Source organism: Oryctolagus cuniculus, chromosome 16, assembly GCF_964237555.1.
Source record: "Oryctolagus cuniculus chromosome 16, mOryCun1.1, whole genome shotgun sequence".
Classification (NCBI taxonomy): domain Eukaryota; kingdom Metazoa; phylum Chordata; class Mammalia; order Lagomorpha; family Leporidae; genus Oryctolagus; species Oryctolagus cuniculus.
The window spans coordinates 8,024,562-8,043,068 of record NC_091447.1 but is presented as its reverse complement, the minus strand read 5'-3'; the positions used below and the strand labels follow the sequence as shown (position 1 = coordinate 8,043,068).

The 18,507-nt window shown below is 44.1% G+C and overlaps 1 protein-coding gene across 13 annotated transcripts in view; it reads left to right on the top strand.

The window, feature by feature from the left end:
- Positions 1-18,507, top strand: part of CRPPA (CDP-L-ribitol pyrophosphorylase A) — a 348,342-nt gene that overhangs the window by 16,728 nt on the left and 313,107 nt on the right. For all 13 annotated transcript variants that reach the window (XR_519724.4, XR_007914092.2, XR_007914091.2 and 10 more), the window contains exon 2: positions 127-403. Coding sequence is in view for 8 of the 13 variants with exons in the window: in XM_070059574.1 (XP_069915675.1) it covers positions 127-403 (277 nt within the window). In the remaining 5 variants the exon portion in view is untranslated. The remainder of the gene's footprint in view (positions 1-126; positions 404-18,507) is intronic.

Below are 18,507 nucleotides of genomic sequence, written 5' to 3'. Positions count from 1 at the left end.
AGTGATTCGCTTTCAGCATCTAATCTCCCTATGTAAATGTAACAATGCTCGTGCTGAAATTCAGCTTTGTCACGAGCTCCAGCTGTCCAAGAGTCGGGTGAACCATGTGCAAACTTCTCTTTCCAGAGTCTGCTGGATAAAGGACATCGTCGTGGCCGTGACCGCTGAGAACATGGGTGTCATGGAGCGCATCGTGCAGAAGTATCAGCACACCCGTGTGTCACTGGCAGAGGCTGGGGTGACGCGCCACAGGTCCATTTTCAATGGCCTCAAAGCCCTGGCAGAGGATGAGCCTGGCTGCAAGCTCTCCAAGCCGCAAGTTGTGATCATCCACGATGCTGTCAGGCCGTTCGTGGAGGAAGACATCCTCCTGCAAGTTGCGCTGGCTGCAGAGGAACACGGGGTAAGTGTGGTTCCCTCTCGAGCGCAAATCTAAATTGAAATGCTCTCCTCATTTTTGATCATATTCCAGATTGAAATGCTGTCATCATTTAGGATGCGCTGTTTGGAGGAGAAGGCAATGCAGATGTCACTGGACCAGAGACACACCTGGAACCTTAGTGAAAATTAAGTCTGCATTTACATAAAAAAGGCCAGGCATGTCCCAGAGTGTAGGGAGTGCAGTGAACTGAAGTCCAGCTCCTTCTGCTCAGTCTTTGTATTTTGAGTGTTTCAGAAGTAGTGTATTTCCCAGCAGCCCTATAAGATCTTCACATTCCTCAAAGTGAGTCATTTTGAGATGACCAAGTGATTTCTGTGTTTCTCCAAGATAAACCCAGGGTCGCAAAAGACCTACTGTGCTCTGTAGAACATGTTATTTTGATTTTCGTTTTCTTTCCAGTACCATATGAAACTCTATAAACATGGTAATGTGTATGACATGTAAGTTGCAGTGTCAACTTGAGACTTCATCACAATAATTGCACAGATATGGGATGGTTTAACAGAAAGAGGCTGTTAAGTTTGACAGACCTGAGTCTAAATCGCAAGTGTTCTAATTACTAGTGATGATTTCCATTTTTGTCGCCTAGGAAAATATACTGGTTCTTATCTTGTAACGCTGTGTTTAGGATTGGAAATTCTGTTGACTGTTAGAATGCTAGATGCTTAAAAATGATATTTTAAGATGACTTTTAACATCTCAATAGTAGTTTCCTTCAAGGATTGTAGATCAATAGGAGTAAAGCCTTCATACCCAGGAAATAAAAGAAACAAAATCTGCTTAGCCTATTAAAGATAGCCTATGCCTTACCTTTATTTATCCTCATGTATTGGAGTTGTCATAGTCAGGAGATTTTCGCTAGTCTCATCTGTTCTTCCTGTAACATGAATTAATTTCATTTTAAATTTGAAACTGTCTAAGACGTCCCTAGATTAAACGGCGTGTTTTGATTCACCTTTGCACGCATCTTCCAAATGGTGCCGAGGCAGTGACGACTCTGGTCACGGAGCCATCAGTGATCACAAACTGCCTCATAGCTCTTGTGCCCCCCGCGGCTGCTGCTTTCCCCAGGGAACTCTGTGGTGGTGGTGGTGGTGGTGGAGAAGACCACCAATTGGATCAGCCACCAGGGAGGGGCGAGAGAATAAAGGAGCCAGGATTCAGAATTTCCTTTTTTCTTTTTTAAAAACTTCTTTGTTCATTGTTTATTTGAAAGGCTGAGAGATAGAGAGGTGGAGATGTCCCTTCTGCTGGTTCACTCCCCAAATGTCCGCAACAGGCCAGGCTGGGCCGGGCTGAAGGCAGGGACTTGCAATTCCTCCTGGTTTTCCCACGTATGTGGCAGGGACCCAAAGACTTGAGCCATCTCTGGCTGCCTGCCAGGATGCACATTAACAGGATGCTGGAATCAGGGGTAAGCTGGGACTTGATATGGAATGTGGGTGTCCTAAGTGGTATCTTAGCCATTGAGCCAAACATGTGCTCTGGGATTTATAATTTCTAGGAATAGGAATAAATTTTGTATCATTTGAAAAGGTTTTTGGGGATGACTGTAGTTTGGGTAATAAAAAATTCCAGTGGATACTATATTACATATAAAATTATATGTGTTTCCATGTATGACATTTTGGAAGAATATCATTTGTGATTTTTTGTTGTCAAGTATTCTTTTAGCGTACTTTAAAGAGATTGTTCATAAAATGATTCTTTTGGTCCTGTCTGAAAAGGCAAAAGAGGCCTTTTGTTCAATTATTAAAAAAACAGATTTATTTGTTGGTTTGAAAGGCAGAGTCTCACACATACACACACAGGCATCTTCCATCTGCTAGTTCATTCCCTAAATGGCTGCAACAGTTATGTTTGGAGGATGCTTAAGTCAGGAGCCGGGAACTCCTTCCAGGTCTCCCATGTGAGTGGCAGGGGCCCAAGCACTTGGGCCATCTTCCACTGCTTTCTTAGGGACATTAGCAAGGCACTGCATAGGAAGCAGAGTAACCAGGTCTCCAACCAGAACTCTGATGTGGGATGCTGGCATCACAAGTGATGGCTTGACCCCTCTACACCATGCTTGTCCTTGTTCCATTTCATTAACTGCTAAAGGCAGTTAAAGGAGACTTATCTTTTTTTTTAAAATTTTTTTTTTTTTTTTTTTTTGGCAGGCAGAGTGGACAGTGAGAGAGAGTGATACAGAGAGAAAGGTCTTCCTTTTGCCGTTGGTTCACCCTCCAATGGCCGCTGCGGCTGGCGCGCTGCGGCCAGCACATCGTGCTGATCCAAAGCCAGGAGCCAGGTGCTTTTCCTGGTCTCCCATGTGGGTGCAGGGCCCAAGGACCTGGGCCATCCTCCACTGCACTCCCGGGCCACAGCAGAGAGCTGGCCTGGAAGAGGGGCAACTGGGACAGAATCCCGCACACCGACTGGGACCAGAACCTGGTGTGCTGGCGCCGCAAGGCGGAGGATTAGCCTAGTGAGCCACGGCACCGGCCAGAAACTCATCTTAGCCGTTGAACTTCTTAAGTTGTTGGAAAGTACTGCCATCCTTGTAAGCCGTCATCAGTAAGTTGTGCAAGGGTGGTCTGTATTAGTTAGATTGTTGTTGTTGTTGTTGTTGCTATAATGAAATCCCTGAGGCAGCCTAACTCTATAAAGAAAACCCTGGGAGGACCCTGTGGAGGTGGTGGAAGCATGCACAGGAGGAAGCAATCACATCTTGAAACTGAAGACGGGGAGAGGCTCTGGGCTGGAGCAGGCTTATTGTAACAACTTGCTCTTGAGAGAGGACTGGCTCCAGGAAGGCAGCACTCCCTTCTGAAGGCAGCACCTGCAGTGGCCTGTGGACCACCCAGTAGGATCATGGGCCACGGGGGGACAAGCCACGTCAAACCATAGCATGGTCTGACTCAGATGCTGCCCTTTGATGTGAAAATGCCACCGATTTCTCTTAGAGCCATGTAACACTATTTCTGTGGCCTCCTTTGGACTCACTTTGTTGAACTCTATGCTCTTAATTTTCTTTTTGTTTTATAAAAATTTATTTATTTAATTGAGAAGTAGAGTTTGAAAGAGAGGGAGAGATAGAGAGATGGGTCTTCCATCTGCTGGTTCACTCCCCCAATGGCTGCAATGGTTGGACCTGAGCTGATCCGAAGCCAGGAGCCACTAGCTTCTTCCGGATCTCCCACATGGGTACAGGGGCCCAAGCATTTGGGCCATCTTCCACTGCTTTCCAAGGCCATTAGCAGGGAGCTGGATGGAAGTGTAGCAGCCAGGACTTGAACCAGTGCCAACATGGGATGCTGGCATTGCAGGCAGAGGATTAACTTACTACGCCACAGCCCCGGCCCCAGTGAGCTCTTAATTTTCAAGCTCTGCTCCCAAGATTCCTTTTAGATAAATCCTTTCCTAAGTAAATTACAATGTGATTATCTTTTGTGAGGGGTTATGTATGCTAAAGATAATGCTGATAGTTTAAATTGCAGACTATTTTATTCTTTCTTTTTCTTTTTTTAAAGATTTATTTATTTATTTGTAAGTCAGAGTTACACAGAAAGAAGGAGAGAGAGAGAGAGGTCTTTCATCCCCTGGTTCACTCCCCAGTTGGCCACAACGGCCGGAGCTGGGCTGATCTGAAGCCAGGAGCCAGGAGCTTCCTCTAGGTCTCCCATGCAGGTACAGGGGCCCAAGGATTTGGGCCATCTTCTACTGCTATCCCAGGCCATAGCAGAGAGCTGGATCAGAAGTGGAGCAGCCGGGACTTGAACTGGAGCCCATATGGGATGCTGGCACTGCAGGTGGCGGCTTTACCCACTATGCCACAGTGCCAGCCCTATCAGATTATTTTGTTCTTTTAAAAAAAAAAAAACAACAAAAACCCACAATATTGGTGGAGATGTGTGACTTCTAAAGACTAAAATGTCCAAACTGAAGCCCAGCAGTAAGGTTACTGTTGTACAAAAGCTTAATACTGTTACCAGGATCTACTTCCTAGACAAGATGGCTGCCATAGAGCCAGGAGCTATATCCTTTCAGGGTTATTTCTCCTTTACTGTTGAAGACAGTTTATCTGGGTATAAAACTTTTATATCTATATATACATAAATTTTTCATTGAAAATTGATTATGTCACTGTCTCCTGGCTTTTATGCTGCTTTTAAGAAATCTGCTATCCAGTAACATTCTCTTGAGAGTGGAATGTGCCCTTTCTGAGTGTTTATTCTTTCTTTTTCATGAGTGGTGTTCATTCTCTATGATGATCCTAGATTTAATTTATTTTTTTCCCTTTACTTTGGAATTGTTGTCATTTATGAACTTTCATTTGTACTTTTATTCTAGAAAATTCTGAGTCATTATCTGATTAAATGTTGATTTTTTTTTTTTTTGCTCTCCCACTTTTACAGATTACTGTATGTCACTGGACTCTTATGCTGTCTTTATCTGCTGTCAGTTCTCTTTTATGTTTTTTTTTAAATTTTGTTTTTAATGATTTATTTATTTATTTGAAAGAGTTACAGTGAAGGAGAGGCAGAGAAAGAGAGAGAGAGAGAGAGAGAGAGAGAGATTCTTTTGCTGGTTCACTCTCCAGATGGCTGCAATGGCCAGGGCTGTGCCAGGCTGAAGTCAGGAGCCAGGAGCTTCTTCCTGGTCTTCCATGTGGGTGGCAAGGGCCCAAACACCTGAGTCCTCTTCTACTGCTTTTCTCAGGTCATTAGCAGGGAGCTAGATCAGAACTGGAGCAGCTGGCATACAAACCAGTGCCCATATGGGATGCTGGGAATCTCGGGTGGTGGCTTTCCCCACTATGCTACATCACCGGCCCCTCTTTTATGTTTTCATCTTTTTAGCTTGCTGCATCCTGGGCAGCTTCAGTTTTCTGTTTCACTCTTGTAGCCCTAATCTCCTCTTTAAGGCACTTTGAAATTTCAATAATTTTCAAATGCTTGGAGTTCCATTGGTTCCTTTTGAAACTTGATTAGTCTCCTTTTTGTTGTTGATTTTGCAATTTATGTCCTAATATCTGACATAATAATATATTATAGCTAATAGTAGTCCTTGATTGTTCAGTTCTCTAACTTTTCATTTCTGTTCCTTTTGTGCATGGTTTATTTCCTCCTTGGTTTTGTAGTTTGTGTTTAAAGCCCGTGCTTGGCAGGGCTGCCCCAGCAGGAATCTGTTGGGGTGTGGTAGTAGTGGTGGTGTGTCTGAAGCAAAGGTTCGTGTTCCTTTATGTTAATTCTTGGCTTGGGGTTTTGTAGATCCTGTGGTAACGTATACAAGGAGTTCATGCATAATGAGGGGTCTCCTAGCAGTGCATGAAAAAGGTGTATTATGAAAAAATACATGAATTTTAAGATTTTTCTTTGCACCAAAATAAACTTATTTTTTTTAAAGATTTATTTATTTATTTGAAAGTCAGTTACACAGAGAGAGAAGAGGCAGAGAGAGCGAGAGAGGTCTTTCATCCCCTGGTTCACTCCGTAATTGGCTGCAATGGTCAGAGCTATGCCAATCCGAAGCCAGGAGCCAGGAGCTTCTTCTGGGTCTCCCACGTGGGTGCAGGGCCCAAGTTGGGCCATCTTCTACTGCTTTCCCAGACCATAGCACAGAGCTGGATTGGAATTGGAGCAGCTGGGTCTCGAACCGGTGCCCATATGGGACGCTGGACGGCAGGCTGCGCCTTTACCTGCAACGCCACAGCACCAGCTCCAAAGGTGCATTTTCAGTCTGGTATACAGTAAAGAATTTGCCTGATCTTTGTCCCAGGTTCCTGGGAGGAAGAGTCACAATCCTTTGGATTTTTGAAGTAATTGGAGAGTTTTGTTATTCATGAGCCCAGTGGGTCACACCTGAGCTCATGCTAATGCAATGACAGGACTTGCCAGGTAAGCTGATTGCCAGAACAGTTGTTGAGGATGTGTTTAGAGGGTGGAGACTTTGAACCAGCCCTGCCTCTGGAAAGGAAGGGACATGAAAGTTGAGTTTGCTGGCCAATGATTCAGTCAGTCATGCCTATATAATGAAATCCTATTAAAAACTGAACCCTTAAGCTCAGGGGGAGTTTCCTGGTTCATGAAGCTTCCACTTGGGAGGGTGGTGCAGCCTGATTATATGCAGAATGGATGAGCAAGCCCAGGAAGACTGCATTGTGGATTCTCCCAGCCGTAACCCCACATATCTCTTCATTTAATGACTGGTGTATTCTGTATCTTTCTTAGTAAAACTGGGAAGCTATCATTCTCCTCATTTCTTGCACATTACCATGCTTGTGTAGGGACCCTGGGAGCCCTGCTGGGTTCGTAGCTGGTTAGTTAGGAGTGTGGGTGGCCTGAGGAGACCCCACTTGGGCTTGTGTCTGGAATAGGGGCACCCTTTAACTTGTGGACTCAGTGCTAACACCTGGTGATTACTGTCAGAATTGGCTGATATCACCGTGCACCAGTTGGAGTTAAAGCAGAATCCATCCTTGTGAAATCTGGCAGGATTACCTAGCTCTTCTTTCTTGGAGTTCTCTCCCTATGTGGCTTCTGGAGCTCTATTTCCTGTGGTTTCTATTTTCCTCTTATCTTTTTGACTGTTGTATTTGATCACATGCCTTTTCTCATCCTTGGTGTGGTTCCCTTAACATGCTTCTGTTACCACTAAGCAATTAATTCAGGATCCTAAATCATGCCACATTGTTTTATTTATTTTTTTAAAAACCTAGCATACAGGGGCTGGTGAGGTGGCGTGGTGGGATAAGCCACCATCTTCAATGCAGGCATCCCATATGGGTGCAGGTTTCAGTCCCAGCTGTTACTCTTCCTACACACCTCTCTGCTTATGGCCTGAGAAACCAGTAGAGGAAGGCCCATGTGCTTGGACACCTGGACACACATGGGAGACCCGGAAGAAACTCCTGGCTCCTGGCTTTGGCTTGGCCCAGCCCTGGCCATTGCACCTTTTGGGGTGTGAACCAGCGGATGGAAGAATTCTCTCCCTCCTTTCTTCGCTCTCTTCCTCCCTCTCTCCCTGTCTTTCTTTCTGTAACTCTGACTTTCAAATAAATAAAAATAAATAAAAAAGCCCACTTACATAGAGTGTATTTCACTTCTGGGAAGTGGCGTGTGGTGTATGAGAGACAGGGTGGTTCTAACACCCCAGAGCATTCTCTCCTCTGTCCTCTTTGTGTTCAGACCCTCCCCTGACTCCCTCTGGAAACCAATGATATGTCCTCTGTTCACATATTTTTGCCTTTTCTGGAATTCTTTTTTTTTTTTTTTCGACAGGCAGAGTGGACAGTGAGAGAGAGAGACAGAGAGAAAGGTCTTCCTTTTGCCGTTGGTTCACCCTCCAATGGTCGCCGTGGCAGGCGCGCTACGACTGGCACACACCGCACTGATCCGAAGGCAGGAGCCAGGTGCTTCTCCTGGTCTTCCATGGGGTGCAGGGCCCAAGTACTTGGACCATCCTCCACTGCACTCCCGGGCCATAGCAGAGAGCTGGCCTGGAAGAGGGGCAACCGGGACAGAATCCGGCGCCTCGACTGGGATTAGAACCCAGTGTGCTGGTGCCGCAAGGCGGAGGATTAGCCTATTGAGCCGCAGCGCTGGCTGCCTTTTCTGGAATTCTAAATGAATAGACTCGTGCGGCTTGTAACCTGTTGAGACTGTTCTCTGATGGGTATAATACATTTGCATGCACATGTTTTAACTCCCACTGACACATCGGAATCTCCAAATCTCATTCCCAGGCCTTTTTCCTGAGTTCCAGACCTTCTGTATTCAACTTCCAACTGGACAGAACCCCTCAAGTTTGCCTTTCCCGTGGGCATCATTTGTAACTCTGAATTCAGTCACCCTCCCTCATCTCTGGCCTGAATTTTGCTCTGTAGGTTGTGGGGGCAGGGCATAAGGCATTGACTCTCAACAGAGGTAAACAACATGATCAGATCTGGATTGTAGAAAGGTGACGCTCCCTGGTTCTGCAGAATAGATGATGGCTTGGAAATGAAATTAGTTTAGAAATTACAGCAGTCATGCAGATGAGAGATGAGGCAGGCCTATGTGGGCTGTGGAGCTGGAGAGGGAGCTATAGACTGATGACATGTTGCGGGAACTAGACTGCCTGGGCCTGGCAGGTAACAAGACCCAAGCGCCTTGTAGATGTTTATCGTCATTCCTTGTCCTGATACTGTGTCTCGTCGGCTTTTCTGGAATGCCTGTGCTTCTGCCCTGCCCTCCGCCGATGCCTCCAAGTTTGTATGAGGCTAGAACTTGGACACTGACTTGGTTGCCACAACTTTTCATACTCACCCATGTAAAGTGTGTTTATCTCAGTGTTTTAACTGCCAGGGACTTCTTGAACCTCTTAAAACAAACTTTTCTGCTATTTGTCTCCTATGTTGGTTTGCTGATCTAGTATTTAAAACAATGAAGCTTTGCATCTGAGAACAGGCTCCAGAACTTAGTGTTTTTTTTTTCCCTGAATTTGAACAGTGCGTGACACAGTTGATGTGTTATCAGATCATTCTTTGTGGGGCTGTCCTGTGTAATGTAGCATGGAAAGCAGCTTCTTTATTTCTCCCCTGGTTGAGAACCACTAATATGGCTGGATCATAATTGATCATAATATTATGCACATGAATTTATCCTTATTCTCTTTTATATTCATTAATTTTTATTTTACATGAAAGAGAGAGACAGAGACAGAGAGAAAGAGAGTATGCTTCCATCAGGGCTTGGCTGAGATGCATCCAGGAGCCAGGAATTCCATCTGGGACTCCCACTTGAATGATGGGAACCCAAGCACTTGACCATCATTTGTTGTCTTCCAGGGCAAGTATCAGTAAGAACCTAGATTTGGGAGTGAAGAAGCCTCAGATATGGGGTACAGGCATGCCAGCCCATATCCTAACTGCTGTGCCAAACATCTGCCCAAATTTATCCTTATTCTTAGCAAGGTGAATGGCTTGCTTGTACCCAATCACTCATTAAGTTACAATGCCAGTTTAAAAAGGCCTCTAGATACTGTGTTTCTTGAACAGATAAAGAAGAACTTTAGTAGTGGTAGAATGTTACAGAAGACTTAAAAGTAATGGTTCATATAGATATAAGTTGTTCTGACCTGCTAACACTAACCGATAGAATAAATAAAGGGGAGAGTGATCCAACATGGGAAGTGAGATACTCAGCAGACTCATAGAATGGCGGATGTCCTAAATAGCACTCTGGCCTCAGAATCAGCCCTAAAGGCATTCGGATCTGGCTGAAAAGCCCATGAGAGTATTTCAGGCATGGAAAGCCAAGACACTCTGGCAAAAAGATCTCTGTGAGTGAGATCCCAGTGGAAAGAACAGGTCTTCAAAGAGGGAGGTGCCTTTCTCTGAAGGGAGGAGAGAACCTCCACTTTGACTATGACCGTGTCTAAACAAGATAAGAGTCGGAGAACTCAAGGGGCTTCCATAGCCTTGGAAACTCATGACTGGTGCATAGGGAGATTATTGATGCCATAAACAGGAGTGTCAATTTGTAAAGTCAACAACAGGAGTCACTGTGCACTTACTCCTCATGTAGGATCTCTATCCTTAATGTGCTGTACATTGAGGCTTAATGCTATAACGAGTACTCAAACAGTATATTTCACTTTGTGTTTCTATGGGGGTGCAAACGATTGAAATCTTTACTTAATGTACACTAAACTGATCTTCTGTAAAAAAAAAAAAAAAAAAAATTATCAATTCCCAACTTGACTCTCACTGGGATTAAACATGACAATAGGTCTGATCTGATTTCATCATCATTTAAAAAAAAATCATCTATTGTTTTTCACTTTATGTTTCTGTGTGGGAGCAAACTGTTGAAATCCTTACTTAAGGTATACTAAGCTGATCTTCTGTATATTAAGATAATAGAAAATGAATCTTGATGTGAATGGAAGGGGAGAGGGAGTGGGAAAGGGGAGGGTTGTGGGTGGGAGGGACGGTATGGGGTGGGGGGGAAGCCATTGTAACCCATGAGTCGTACTTTGGAAATTTATATTCATTAAATAAAAGATAAAAAAATTAAAGATATAAGTTGTTCTGTAGAAAGGAACCCATTTCTTCATCAAATATTTTTAACTGGTTTTTAATTAGAAATATTTGAGTCATTTTCACCATTTCTAAAAAGAAACAGTGAAATTTGTATAAGTAACTGGAAAGTTAGGTGGGGTATGAGTGTGTGTGTGATCTACATTTATCAATGCTAAGGGCACTTTGGAAATTCTGTTACAGTCAAAATGTATGCATCAGAAACAATATGACTTTCCTACTACCTAATTTTACAACTGTAAGCTTTGCATTCTGGGCACACATTTCAAAATTGAGATGGAAATAAGCTGCCAGAGAGTAGACTCTGCATCAGGAAATTTGACGTTCAGTAGAGCTGACCATGGCTGATATTGCTTGGCTGTGGTCGGTGTGCTGAAGTCAGAGTTTACTGCTGCATGGGGCTAAGGTAGATTTATCTGTCCTGGATCAATGGATCTCATATCATTGTCTATTGGCGAGAAGCTTTGGTACTGGTTTAAATGCCAGGTCTAAACAGTTGCTTTATTTGTGAGAAAACAGTGAGATATAATCTATGTATTTAGTGGGAACTTTAGCTTTATTCTGACAAACATTTAAATGCCTGGCTTCAGTACTGAACAATGCCTGGAATGACAAGGAATGAGGTGAACACTGATCTGTTTTTGATTCTGGAGAAGCTACCATGGGAAAAGCTTTTGTTTTGCTTTAATTATTTTAAATTGCCTACTCTTGTATTTCTCATCCGTGAATTACCTTCAAATAAAGTTGGGGAGGAAGTGGGTCCAGGACAGATGGGTATATCTAGGGATTGAGATGAAATAAGTTTACAATACCCAAGGATAATGCTGCAGATCATATTAGAATTATGATAAGTGGCATTACTTTAATTTCCAGGAATTAAAGTTTAGGATGTAAAAATGGAGGCTGTCCTATTCCTTTTTGCTGAATGTCTACTTTTAGTGGTGCTTCTTACAGTAGTGCAGTAATTTGAACAAGGGTCTTTCTAAATCACCTCTATTTCAATACTGAATAAATTATCTATTCTTCAATTTATTTGTCAAGAATAGGAGATTGGAAGTATTCTATAAAAATGTGAAATACTCAAAATTGCATAATTGCCAGTGATTAGCTTTGAAGGTGCTGTTTTGTAAATAGTTACTAAGTGGTCTTTCAGTGGAGAGAACTCAGTTGGCTACAATTGCCATTGCACGGTTGGGGGATTCAGTTGCACGCCAACATAATTAGCTTGAACGCAGATGCCCGAGGAGGGATGCATGTTGGCACCTGCTGTGTAGATGGATCCTAAGTATTGTTCCATTTTGCTTTTAAAAGTAAACAGCAGAGGTGGGGTTCTCTCGGCGCTCCATGATTCGTATCTGTCATGCCTCCCATGCATTGACATGTGGAAATATTTTGATGGATTAGCCTGGGAGGCAGGCAGCCACTGTGGGCTGAGCAGTTCAGCTGCTATTCGCGGCTTAGGAAGCTAATACCTCAGGAGACAGCCGCATTTGCTGGCTTGGGCGTGACGCCTCCTGTAACAGGCTTCCCAGAGAGCAGTCTTCTGGCGACAGCTAACTGACGTCGTCTGTGATTTTGATACTGTAGCTTCAGGAAACATGATAAACATGAGGAGTCACTGGGTGTTTGTCCCTGAACAGAGGTCCGTCGGACAGAGCTACGGAGGTCACCCCGTGAGCATCAGCGTGTGTGTCTTCTCTGTCTGCTGTGACTGTCAGCAAGTGACTGCCAGAGAGGGGACTCCTTTCCCCTGCGCTCTGTTGTCCTGGCCTTTGCTCTGGCGAGGCCCCTGATCTGGCTGCTGCCTGGGCCTTTGTGTCTTCTGCACATGGCTCTCATGTGTAGCTGATCTGAACGCTGGCATGGAAAAGACCTGAGAGCTCTTGGCACTCACCAGGCCCACTCTCTGGGTATCTTACTTAGGGATGGTTTCTGCTCATGAGGAGCTTGTCTTCAGGAGCTCCTGGACATTTTTTGAAGTTTCTCTTGTTGCTTTATCTTTTTTAAAAGATTATGTATTTATTTATTTGAAAGCATGACACAGATGAGAGAGATCTCCCACCCACTGTTTCATTTGCCAAATGGTTGCACCAGGCCGAAGCCAGGAGCCACGTGGGTGCAGGGGCCCAAGCACTTGGGCCATCTTCTGCTGCCTTCCTAGGTCATCAACAGGGAGCTGGACTGGAAGCAGAGCAGCTGGGACTCAAACTGATGGTCCAGCCTGGGATGCCAGCATCACAGGCAGCATCTTAAATGGCTGTGCCCCAACACCAGCCCTGTTTTCCTTTTCAAATATTGAGAACATGAGGGGCACATTGGCCACCTCCATGTCCACCACGTGTGTGGAGCGCAGCTTTGAAGCTGTGTCTTCTCCTTGATCTTATTTAACCTCCCGATGATAAATGTTACCTGAACTTTGTTTTGTTTGTTTTCCTGCTTTTCTCTTTATTTGTGTAAAACGTTTCCTTGAAGAGTATATTGGTTCCATTTGTATGATTTTTTTTTTTTTTTTTTTGACAGGCAGAGTGGACAGTGAGAGAGAGAGACAGAGAGAAAGGTCTTCCTTTTGCCGTTGGTTCACCCTCCAATGGCCGCCACGGCTGGCGCGCTGTGGCCGGCACACCGCGCTGATCCGAAGGCAGGAGCCAGGTGCTTCTCCTGGTCTCCCATGGGGTGCAGGGCCCAAGCACTTGGGCCATCCTCCACTGCCTTCCCGGGCCACAGCAGAGAGCTGGCCTGGAAGAGGGGCAACCGGGACAGAATCTGGCGCCCCAACCGGGACTAGAACCTGGTGTGCCAGCACCGCAAGGCGGAGGATTAGCCTAGTGAGCCGCGGCGCCGGCTTGTATGATTTTTTTTAAACTTACATTTCACATACATTTTGGACAGTATGCTGCTTTTGTGCAATATTTGGGGAAATGTCTTCACATAAATCAGAGAAGCTATCATTCTTTCACACCCCTAATGTATATCTCAATGGACTTATTTTGTTTATTTATGTTTTAAAATATTTATTTATTTATTTGAAAGGCAGAGTTACAGAAAGGCAGAGGTAGAGGCAGAGAGGGGGAGGGGGAGGGAAAGGGAGAGGTCTTCCTTCCATGGCTTCACTCCCAAGATGGTCGCAATGGCCAGAGCTGCACTGATCTGAAGCCAGGAGCCAGGAGCTTCTTCCAGGTCTCTCACACAGGTGCGAGAGCCCAAGGACTTGGGCCATCCTCCACTGCTTTCCCAGGCCACAGCAGAGAGCTGGATCGAAAATGGAGCAGCCGGGACTTGAACCAGTGCCCATATGGGATGCTGGCACTGCAGGCAGCAGCTTTACCCACTATGCCACAGCGCCAGCTCCCACTGATTTTATACATGACATTTGTGTTTCTCCTAATGTTCTGCTAATTGGATGTAGTGGGTATCAGTGTTGTTTACGTGTCTTCTGGTGCTTGTGTGCAGGGACTGCTCTAGTTGTGACATCTGTAGGTCATCAGCCTTACCAGAGGGAGCTGAATTATTTTCTAAACTCCTATCAAATTTCTCTCCCATCAGCATTGAACAGAACAGGATGTTCTGGATCCTCACCATCACATGACGTGCTTAGACATTTTCCCACCCTTGTTGGTGAGGAATGCTTGCTTTCTCTGTGGTTTAAATTAGCATTTTGTTAGTGGGATGGGTGTCTTTTCATAGATTGACGGGCTTTATATGTTTAAGTTGAAATGCACATGTAAGGGGTGGGCGTTTCACACTGGCTCTGCTTCCTGCTGGTGGGCACCCTGGGAAGAAGCAAATGATGGCTCAAGTCTGTGGGTCCCTGCCACCCATGTCAGAGAGCAGAGTTGGGTTCCAGGATCCTGGCTTCCATGTGGTCTGGCCGTAGCTCTTGTGGGCCTTTGGGAAGTGAACCAGCAGATGGGAAATTTCTGGGGGACCATCTGCCTTTGTGGAGGTTTTTGCATCTGTTCGCGTAAGGGGAATGGACCTGTAGTTGTCTGGCCTTAGGGAATCTTTCCTTGGTTTTGGTGTGATGGTATTACTCATCTTGCAGAATGAGTCTGGAAACATTTCCTGCTTTAGTTTTTTTCTGGGAAAAGTTTGTAAATTTTTGGCATAATTAACCAATGAAGCCAGTCTGACAGCGATCTGAAGCCAGGAGCCAGGCACTTCCTCCTGGTCTCCCATGTGGGTGCAGGGGGCCAAGCACCTGGGCCATCCTCCACTGCCCTCCCGGGCCACAGCAGAGAGCTGGACTGGAAGAGGAGCAACTGGGACTAGAACCCGGTGCCCATATGGGATGCTGGCGGCGCAGGTGGAGGATTAACCAAGTGAGCCACAGCGCCGGCCCCTTGAGTCAGTTTTGGGTGGTGCTATCTTCCTAGGAATTTGTCCATTTCATCTATTTGCTAATTGATAGACTATAGTTGTTCATAGTTTTCTATACCTTCATTCCCAATGTGAGTATTTTTTTGTTAGTCTGATTAAAAATTTGTCAGTTCTGTTTATTTTCTCAGGCAGTCACCTTTTATTTACTCCATATGTCAGTGTTAGCTTTAGTTTTCTTATTTTTATTTTCAGTGTCTGAGGTGCAAATTACATTTTTAAATTCAGAATTCTCTGTTTGTTTTATAAATTTTCCACTAAGGATTGCTTTAGCTGAATCTCATGAGTGATTTTATATTGCTGTATTTTCATTCATCTCAAAGTGTGTTATCAAGTTCCCCAGTGATTTTTCAGTAGTGTTATTCAATTTCCATGTTTGTGAAAGTCCCAACTTTGTTTCTGTTGTTCCTGATTTCATGTGATTTTAATCAGAACACACTTACTAAGACTGCAGCTCTTTAAAGTTATTGAGCCTTGTTTTGTGGCCCAGCACATGACCTGCCCTAGACGATGTTCCATGTGCACTGGGAAGAATATGGCCTCTGCTACTGTTAGGTGGTAATTTCCGTTCATGTGTGTTGTGCTTTATAGCACTTTTAAAAATCTTTTGTTTGTGTGTTGATTGGCCTGGTTCTGCTCATCATTGAAAGTGAGGAATTGATGTTTTCATGTACTGTTATTGAATTGTTTCTCCACTCAATTCTGTCAGTTTGGCTTTAGGCATTTTTGGGATTTGCTGTGAGCTGAATACGTTTAATTCTCATATCTTCCTGACTGAGTGTCCTTTTCATCGTGAGGTGGCCCTATTTGTCTCTACTAACATATTTTAGAGTATACATATTTTTTCTAATATTAATAATAATGTGGCTACTTGAGGTTGTGTTATGGCTGCTATTTGCATGATGTATCTTTTTACAACATTTTACATTCAGCCTATTGGTCTCTTTTTGAATTATGTCTCCTGTAGGTAGCAACTTGTAGTTGGATTTTTAAAAATCCTGTTTGACAATTTCTGCCTTTTGACTGGGTTGCTTAATGCATTCATATTTAGTGGATTTTAGTTATATTTATATTTATGTCTAGTTGTTTATATTTTGCTTTTGTTACATCTCAGGTTTTTTTGTTTGTTTTTTCTGAACTTACTTTTTGCTTCTACATTAAATAAGTGTTTTCTGGGGTAGCTTCGTGGTGTAGCAGGTAAAGTCTCCACCTGCAGTGCCGGCATCCCATATGGGTGCTGGTTCAAGCCCCGGCTGCTCCACTTCTGATCCAGCTCCCTGCTAATGCACTTGGGGAAGCAGTGGAAGATGGCCCAAGTACTTGAGCTCCTGCAGCCCTATAGGACACCCAGAAGAAGCTCCTGGCTCTTGGCTTTGGCCTGGCCCAGCCTCAGCTGTTGTGGCCATTTGGGGAGTGAACCAGTGGATGGAAGAACTCTCTCTCTCTCTATCTGTCTCTCTCTCTCTCTGCCTTTCCTTCTCTCTCTGTATCTCTGCCATTCAAATAAATAAATAAATCTTATAAAAAGTATTTTCTATTGTAATATTTTAATCCCTTTATTATATTCTCATTTCAAATTTTCATGTTCTTAGTGGTTTCCCTAGGTCCTATAATATACATGTTAGCAGAATTACATAATTTTGTTACCTTAGTCCTGCGAAATAGAATCATGACTGCTATATGGCTCTGTGTTTTCCTTCCTCATTGTGCTGTTCATGAAGCTGAAAGAAGACAAGTAGTCATATAAAATATATTTATCCATTTTATTTGAAAAGCAGAGTTACAGAGAGAGAGAGGTCTTGCATCCACTGGTTCACCCTCCCAATGGCCTCAACAGCCGGAGCTGGGCCCTTCCAAAGCCAGGAGCCAGGAGCTTCTTCTGGGTCTCCCATGTAGGTGCAGGGGCCCAAGGACTTGGGCCATCTTTCGCTGCCTTCCTGGGTGCATTAGCAGGGAGCTGGATTGGAAGAGGAGCAGCTGGGACTCGAACCAGTACCCATATGGGATAGTGGTGCTGCAGGCGGCAGCCCCACACACCACGCCACAGCGCTGGGCCCTGGGTATAAAATCTCTAGTTTTTAAGGAAAGTTTGCCAGTGACCGTGTGAACCCACAGCCTTCTGGTTTTTGTTACTTCTGAGGAGCTGTCGCTTGCTCATCTTGTTGGTGTCCCCTTGTTGATCACTTTGCTGCTGATGCTTTCAACTTTTCTTTTGTTGTTTTGGCTTTCCAGACTTACTATAATGAGTCTGGATGTTGATTTCTTTGCATTTATTCTACTTGGGGTTTTCTGGGTTTCTTGAATGGATGGACTAATAGTTTTTCTTTATCTTTGGGAAGTTTTCAGTCACAATTTACATAGTTATTTTTTCTCCTTTTTCTCTCTCTTCTGTACTACCAATAATCATTGCTGGATGGAATGGTGTCCTCTATTCTCTTAGGCTCTATTCATTTTTTGCCCCTCATTTCTCTCTGTTCTTTGGATTGCAATATCTGTGTTGATCTAACTTTAAGTTTGTTGATTTTTCCTCTGTTCTAACCTATTACTGAGTTCCTCTAGTACATTGTTCATTTTAGTTACTATACTTTTCACTCTAGAATTTCTATTTTAAAAAATATCTTCTCAATATTGATAGCATTGACCTGGTATTGTTATGTTTTGCTTCGCTTCTTAAAGTGTGATTTCCTTGTGTCATCTGAGCATATTTAAAGATAGCCCTCATCAGCTAAGTTTGCTACCTGGGCCCTGTTCTAGGCCCCCTACTCCCTGTCCTATGTGTAGGTCACATTTTTCTCTTTGGAGTTGTATATTTAAATTTTTGTTTTTGAAAATGGCCTATTCAGATAATCAATTTTATCAAGTTTTGGATACTCATTCTCCCCCTCCTGCCTTCCCAGGATTGATTATTGTTCCTGTTCACCTGTTTGTGACTATGCTGATCTGTTGAAGTGAAGCCTTCTCTCCCACACCGGACAAACTTGAGATGTCACTTTTCAGAGGATGGAGGCTTGCTTGTGTGTGTAGTCATCCTGGGGTGACCATGGCTTTAGCAGGCTCTCTTTGGTGTTCACATTCCCCGATCTCTCTGTTATAGGGTCTGCCTCTGTCGGTAACACCTAGTTGTTAACTTCCACTCATTGCCTGTTACTTGTTCAGCCCTATTCTTGACATTGCTGAGGGCAATCAATCGCTCTACAGTCTGATCCAACCGAATTCTGACCCCTTTTCAGGAGTAGTTTTTGAGGCTAATATTTGATGTTTCTGTGAACCCAGAATAGCCCTTATTGTCTGTGTCATTCTCTAGTGTTCTCTGGTTAACTAGCTGGTGTACAGTTTATTGGTTTGTTCTCATGTAGCTACCAGGTTCCTCTTAATTGCTTACCATGACGAGTTCATTCTTCTCTCTCTCTCAGTGGAGAAAAGGGGATACACTTAGGCTGGAACTTTCTCATCCTTGGTCCCAAATCAAGTGACTTCCTTTGAGGAGAGCTTCATAGCTCTCTATCCAAGACTGTTCCCCTGCATCACTGCCCTGGAGCTGTGGGTGAGCTCTTACTCTTTCATGATTGGGGACAGCATGGAGGCAGTGGAAGTCTCTGGTCTTCTTTTTGCCTTTTCTCTTGTAGCA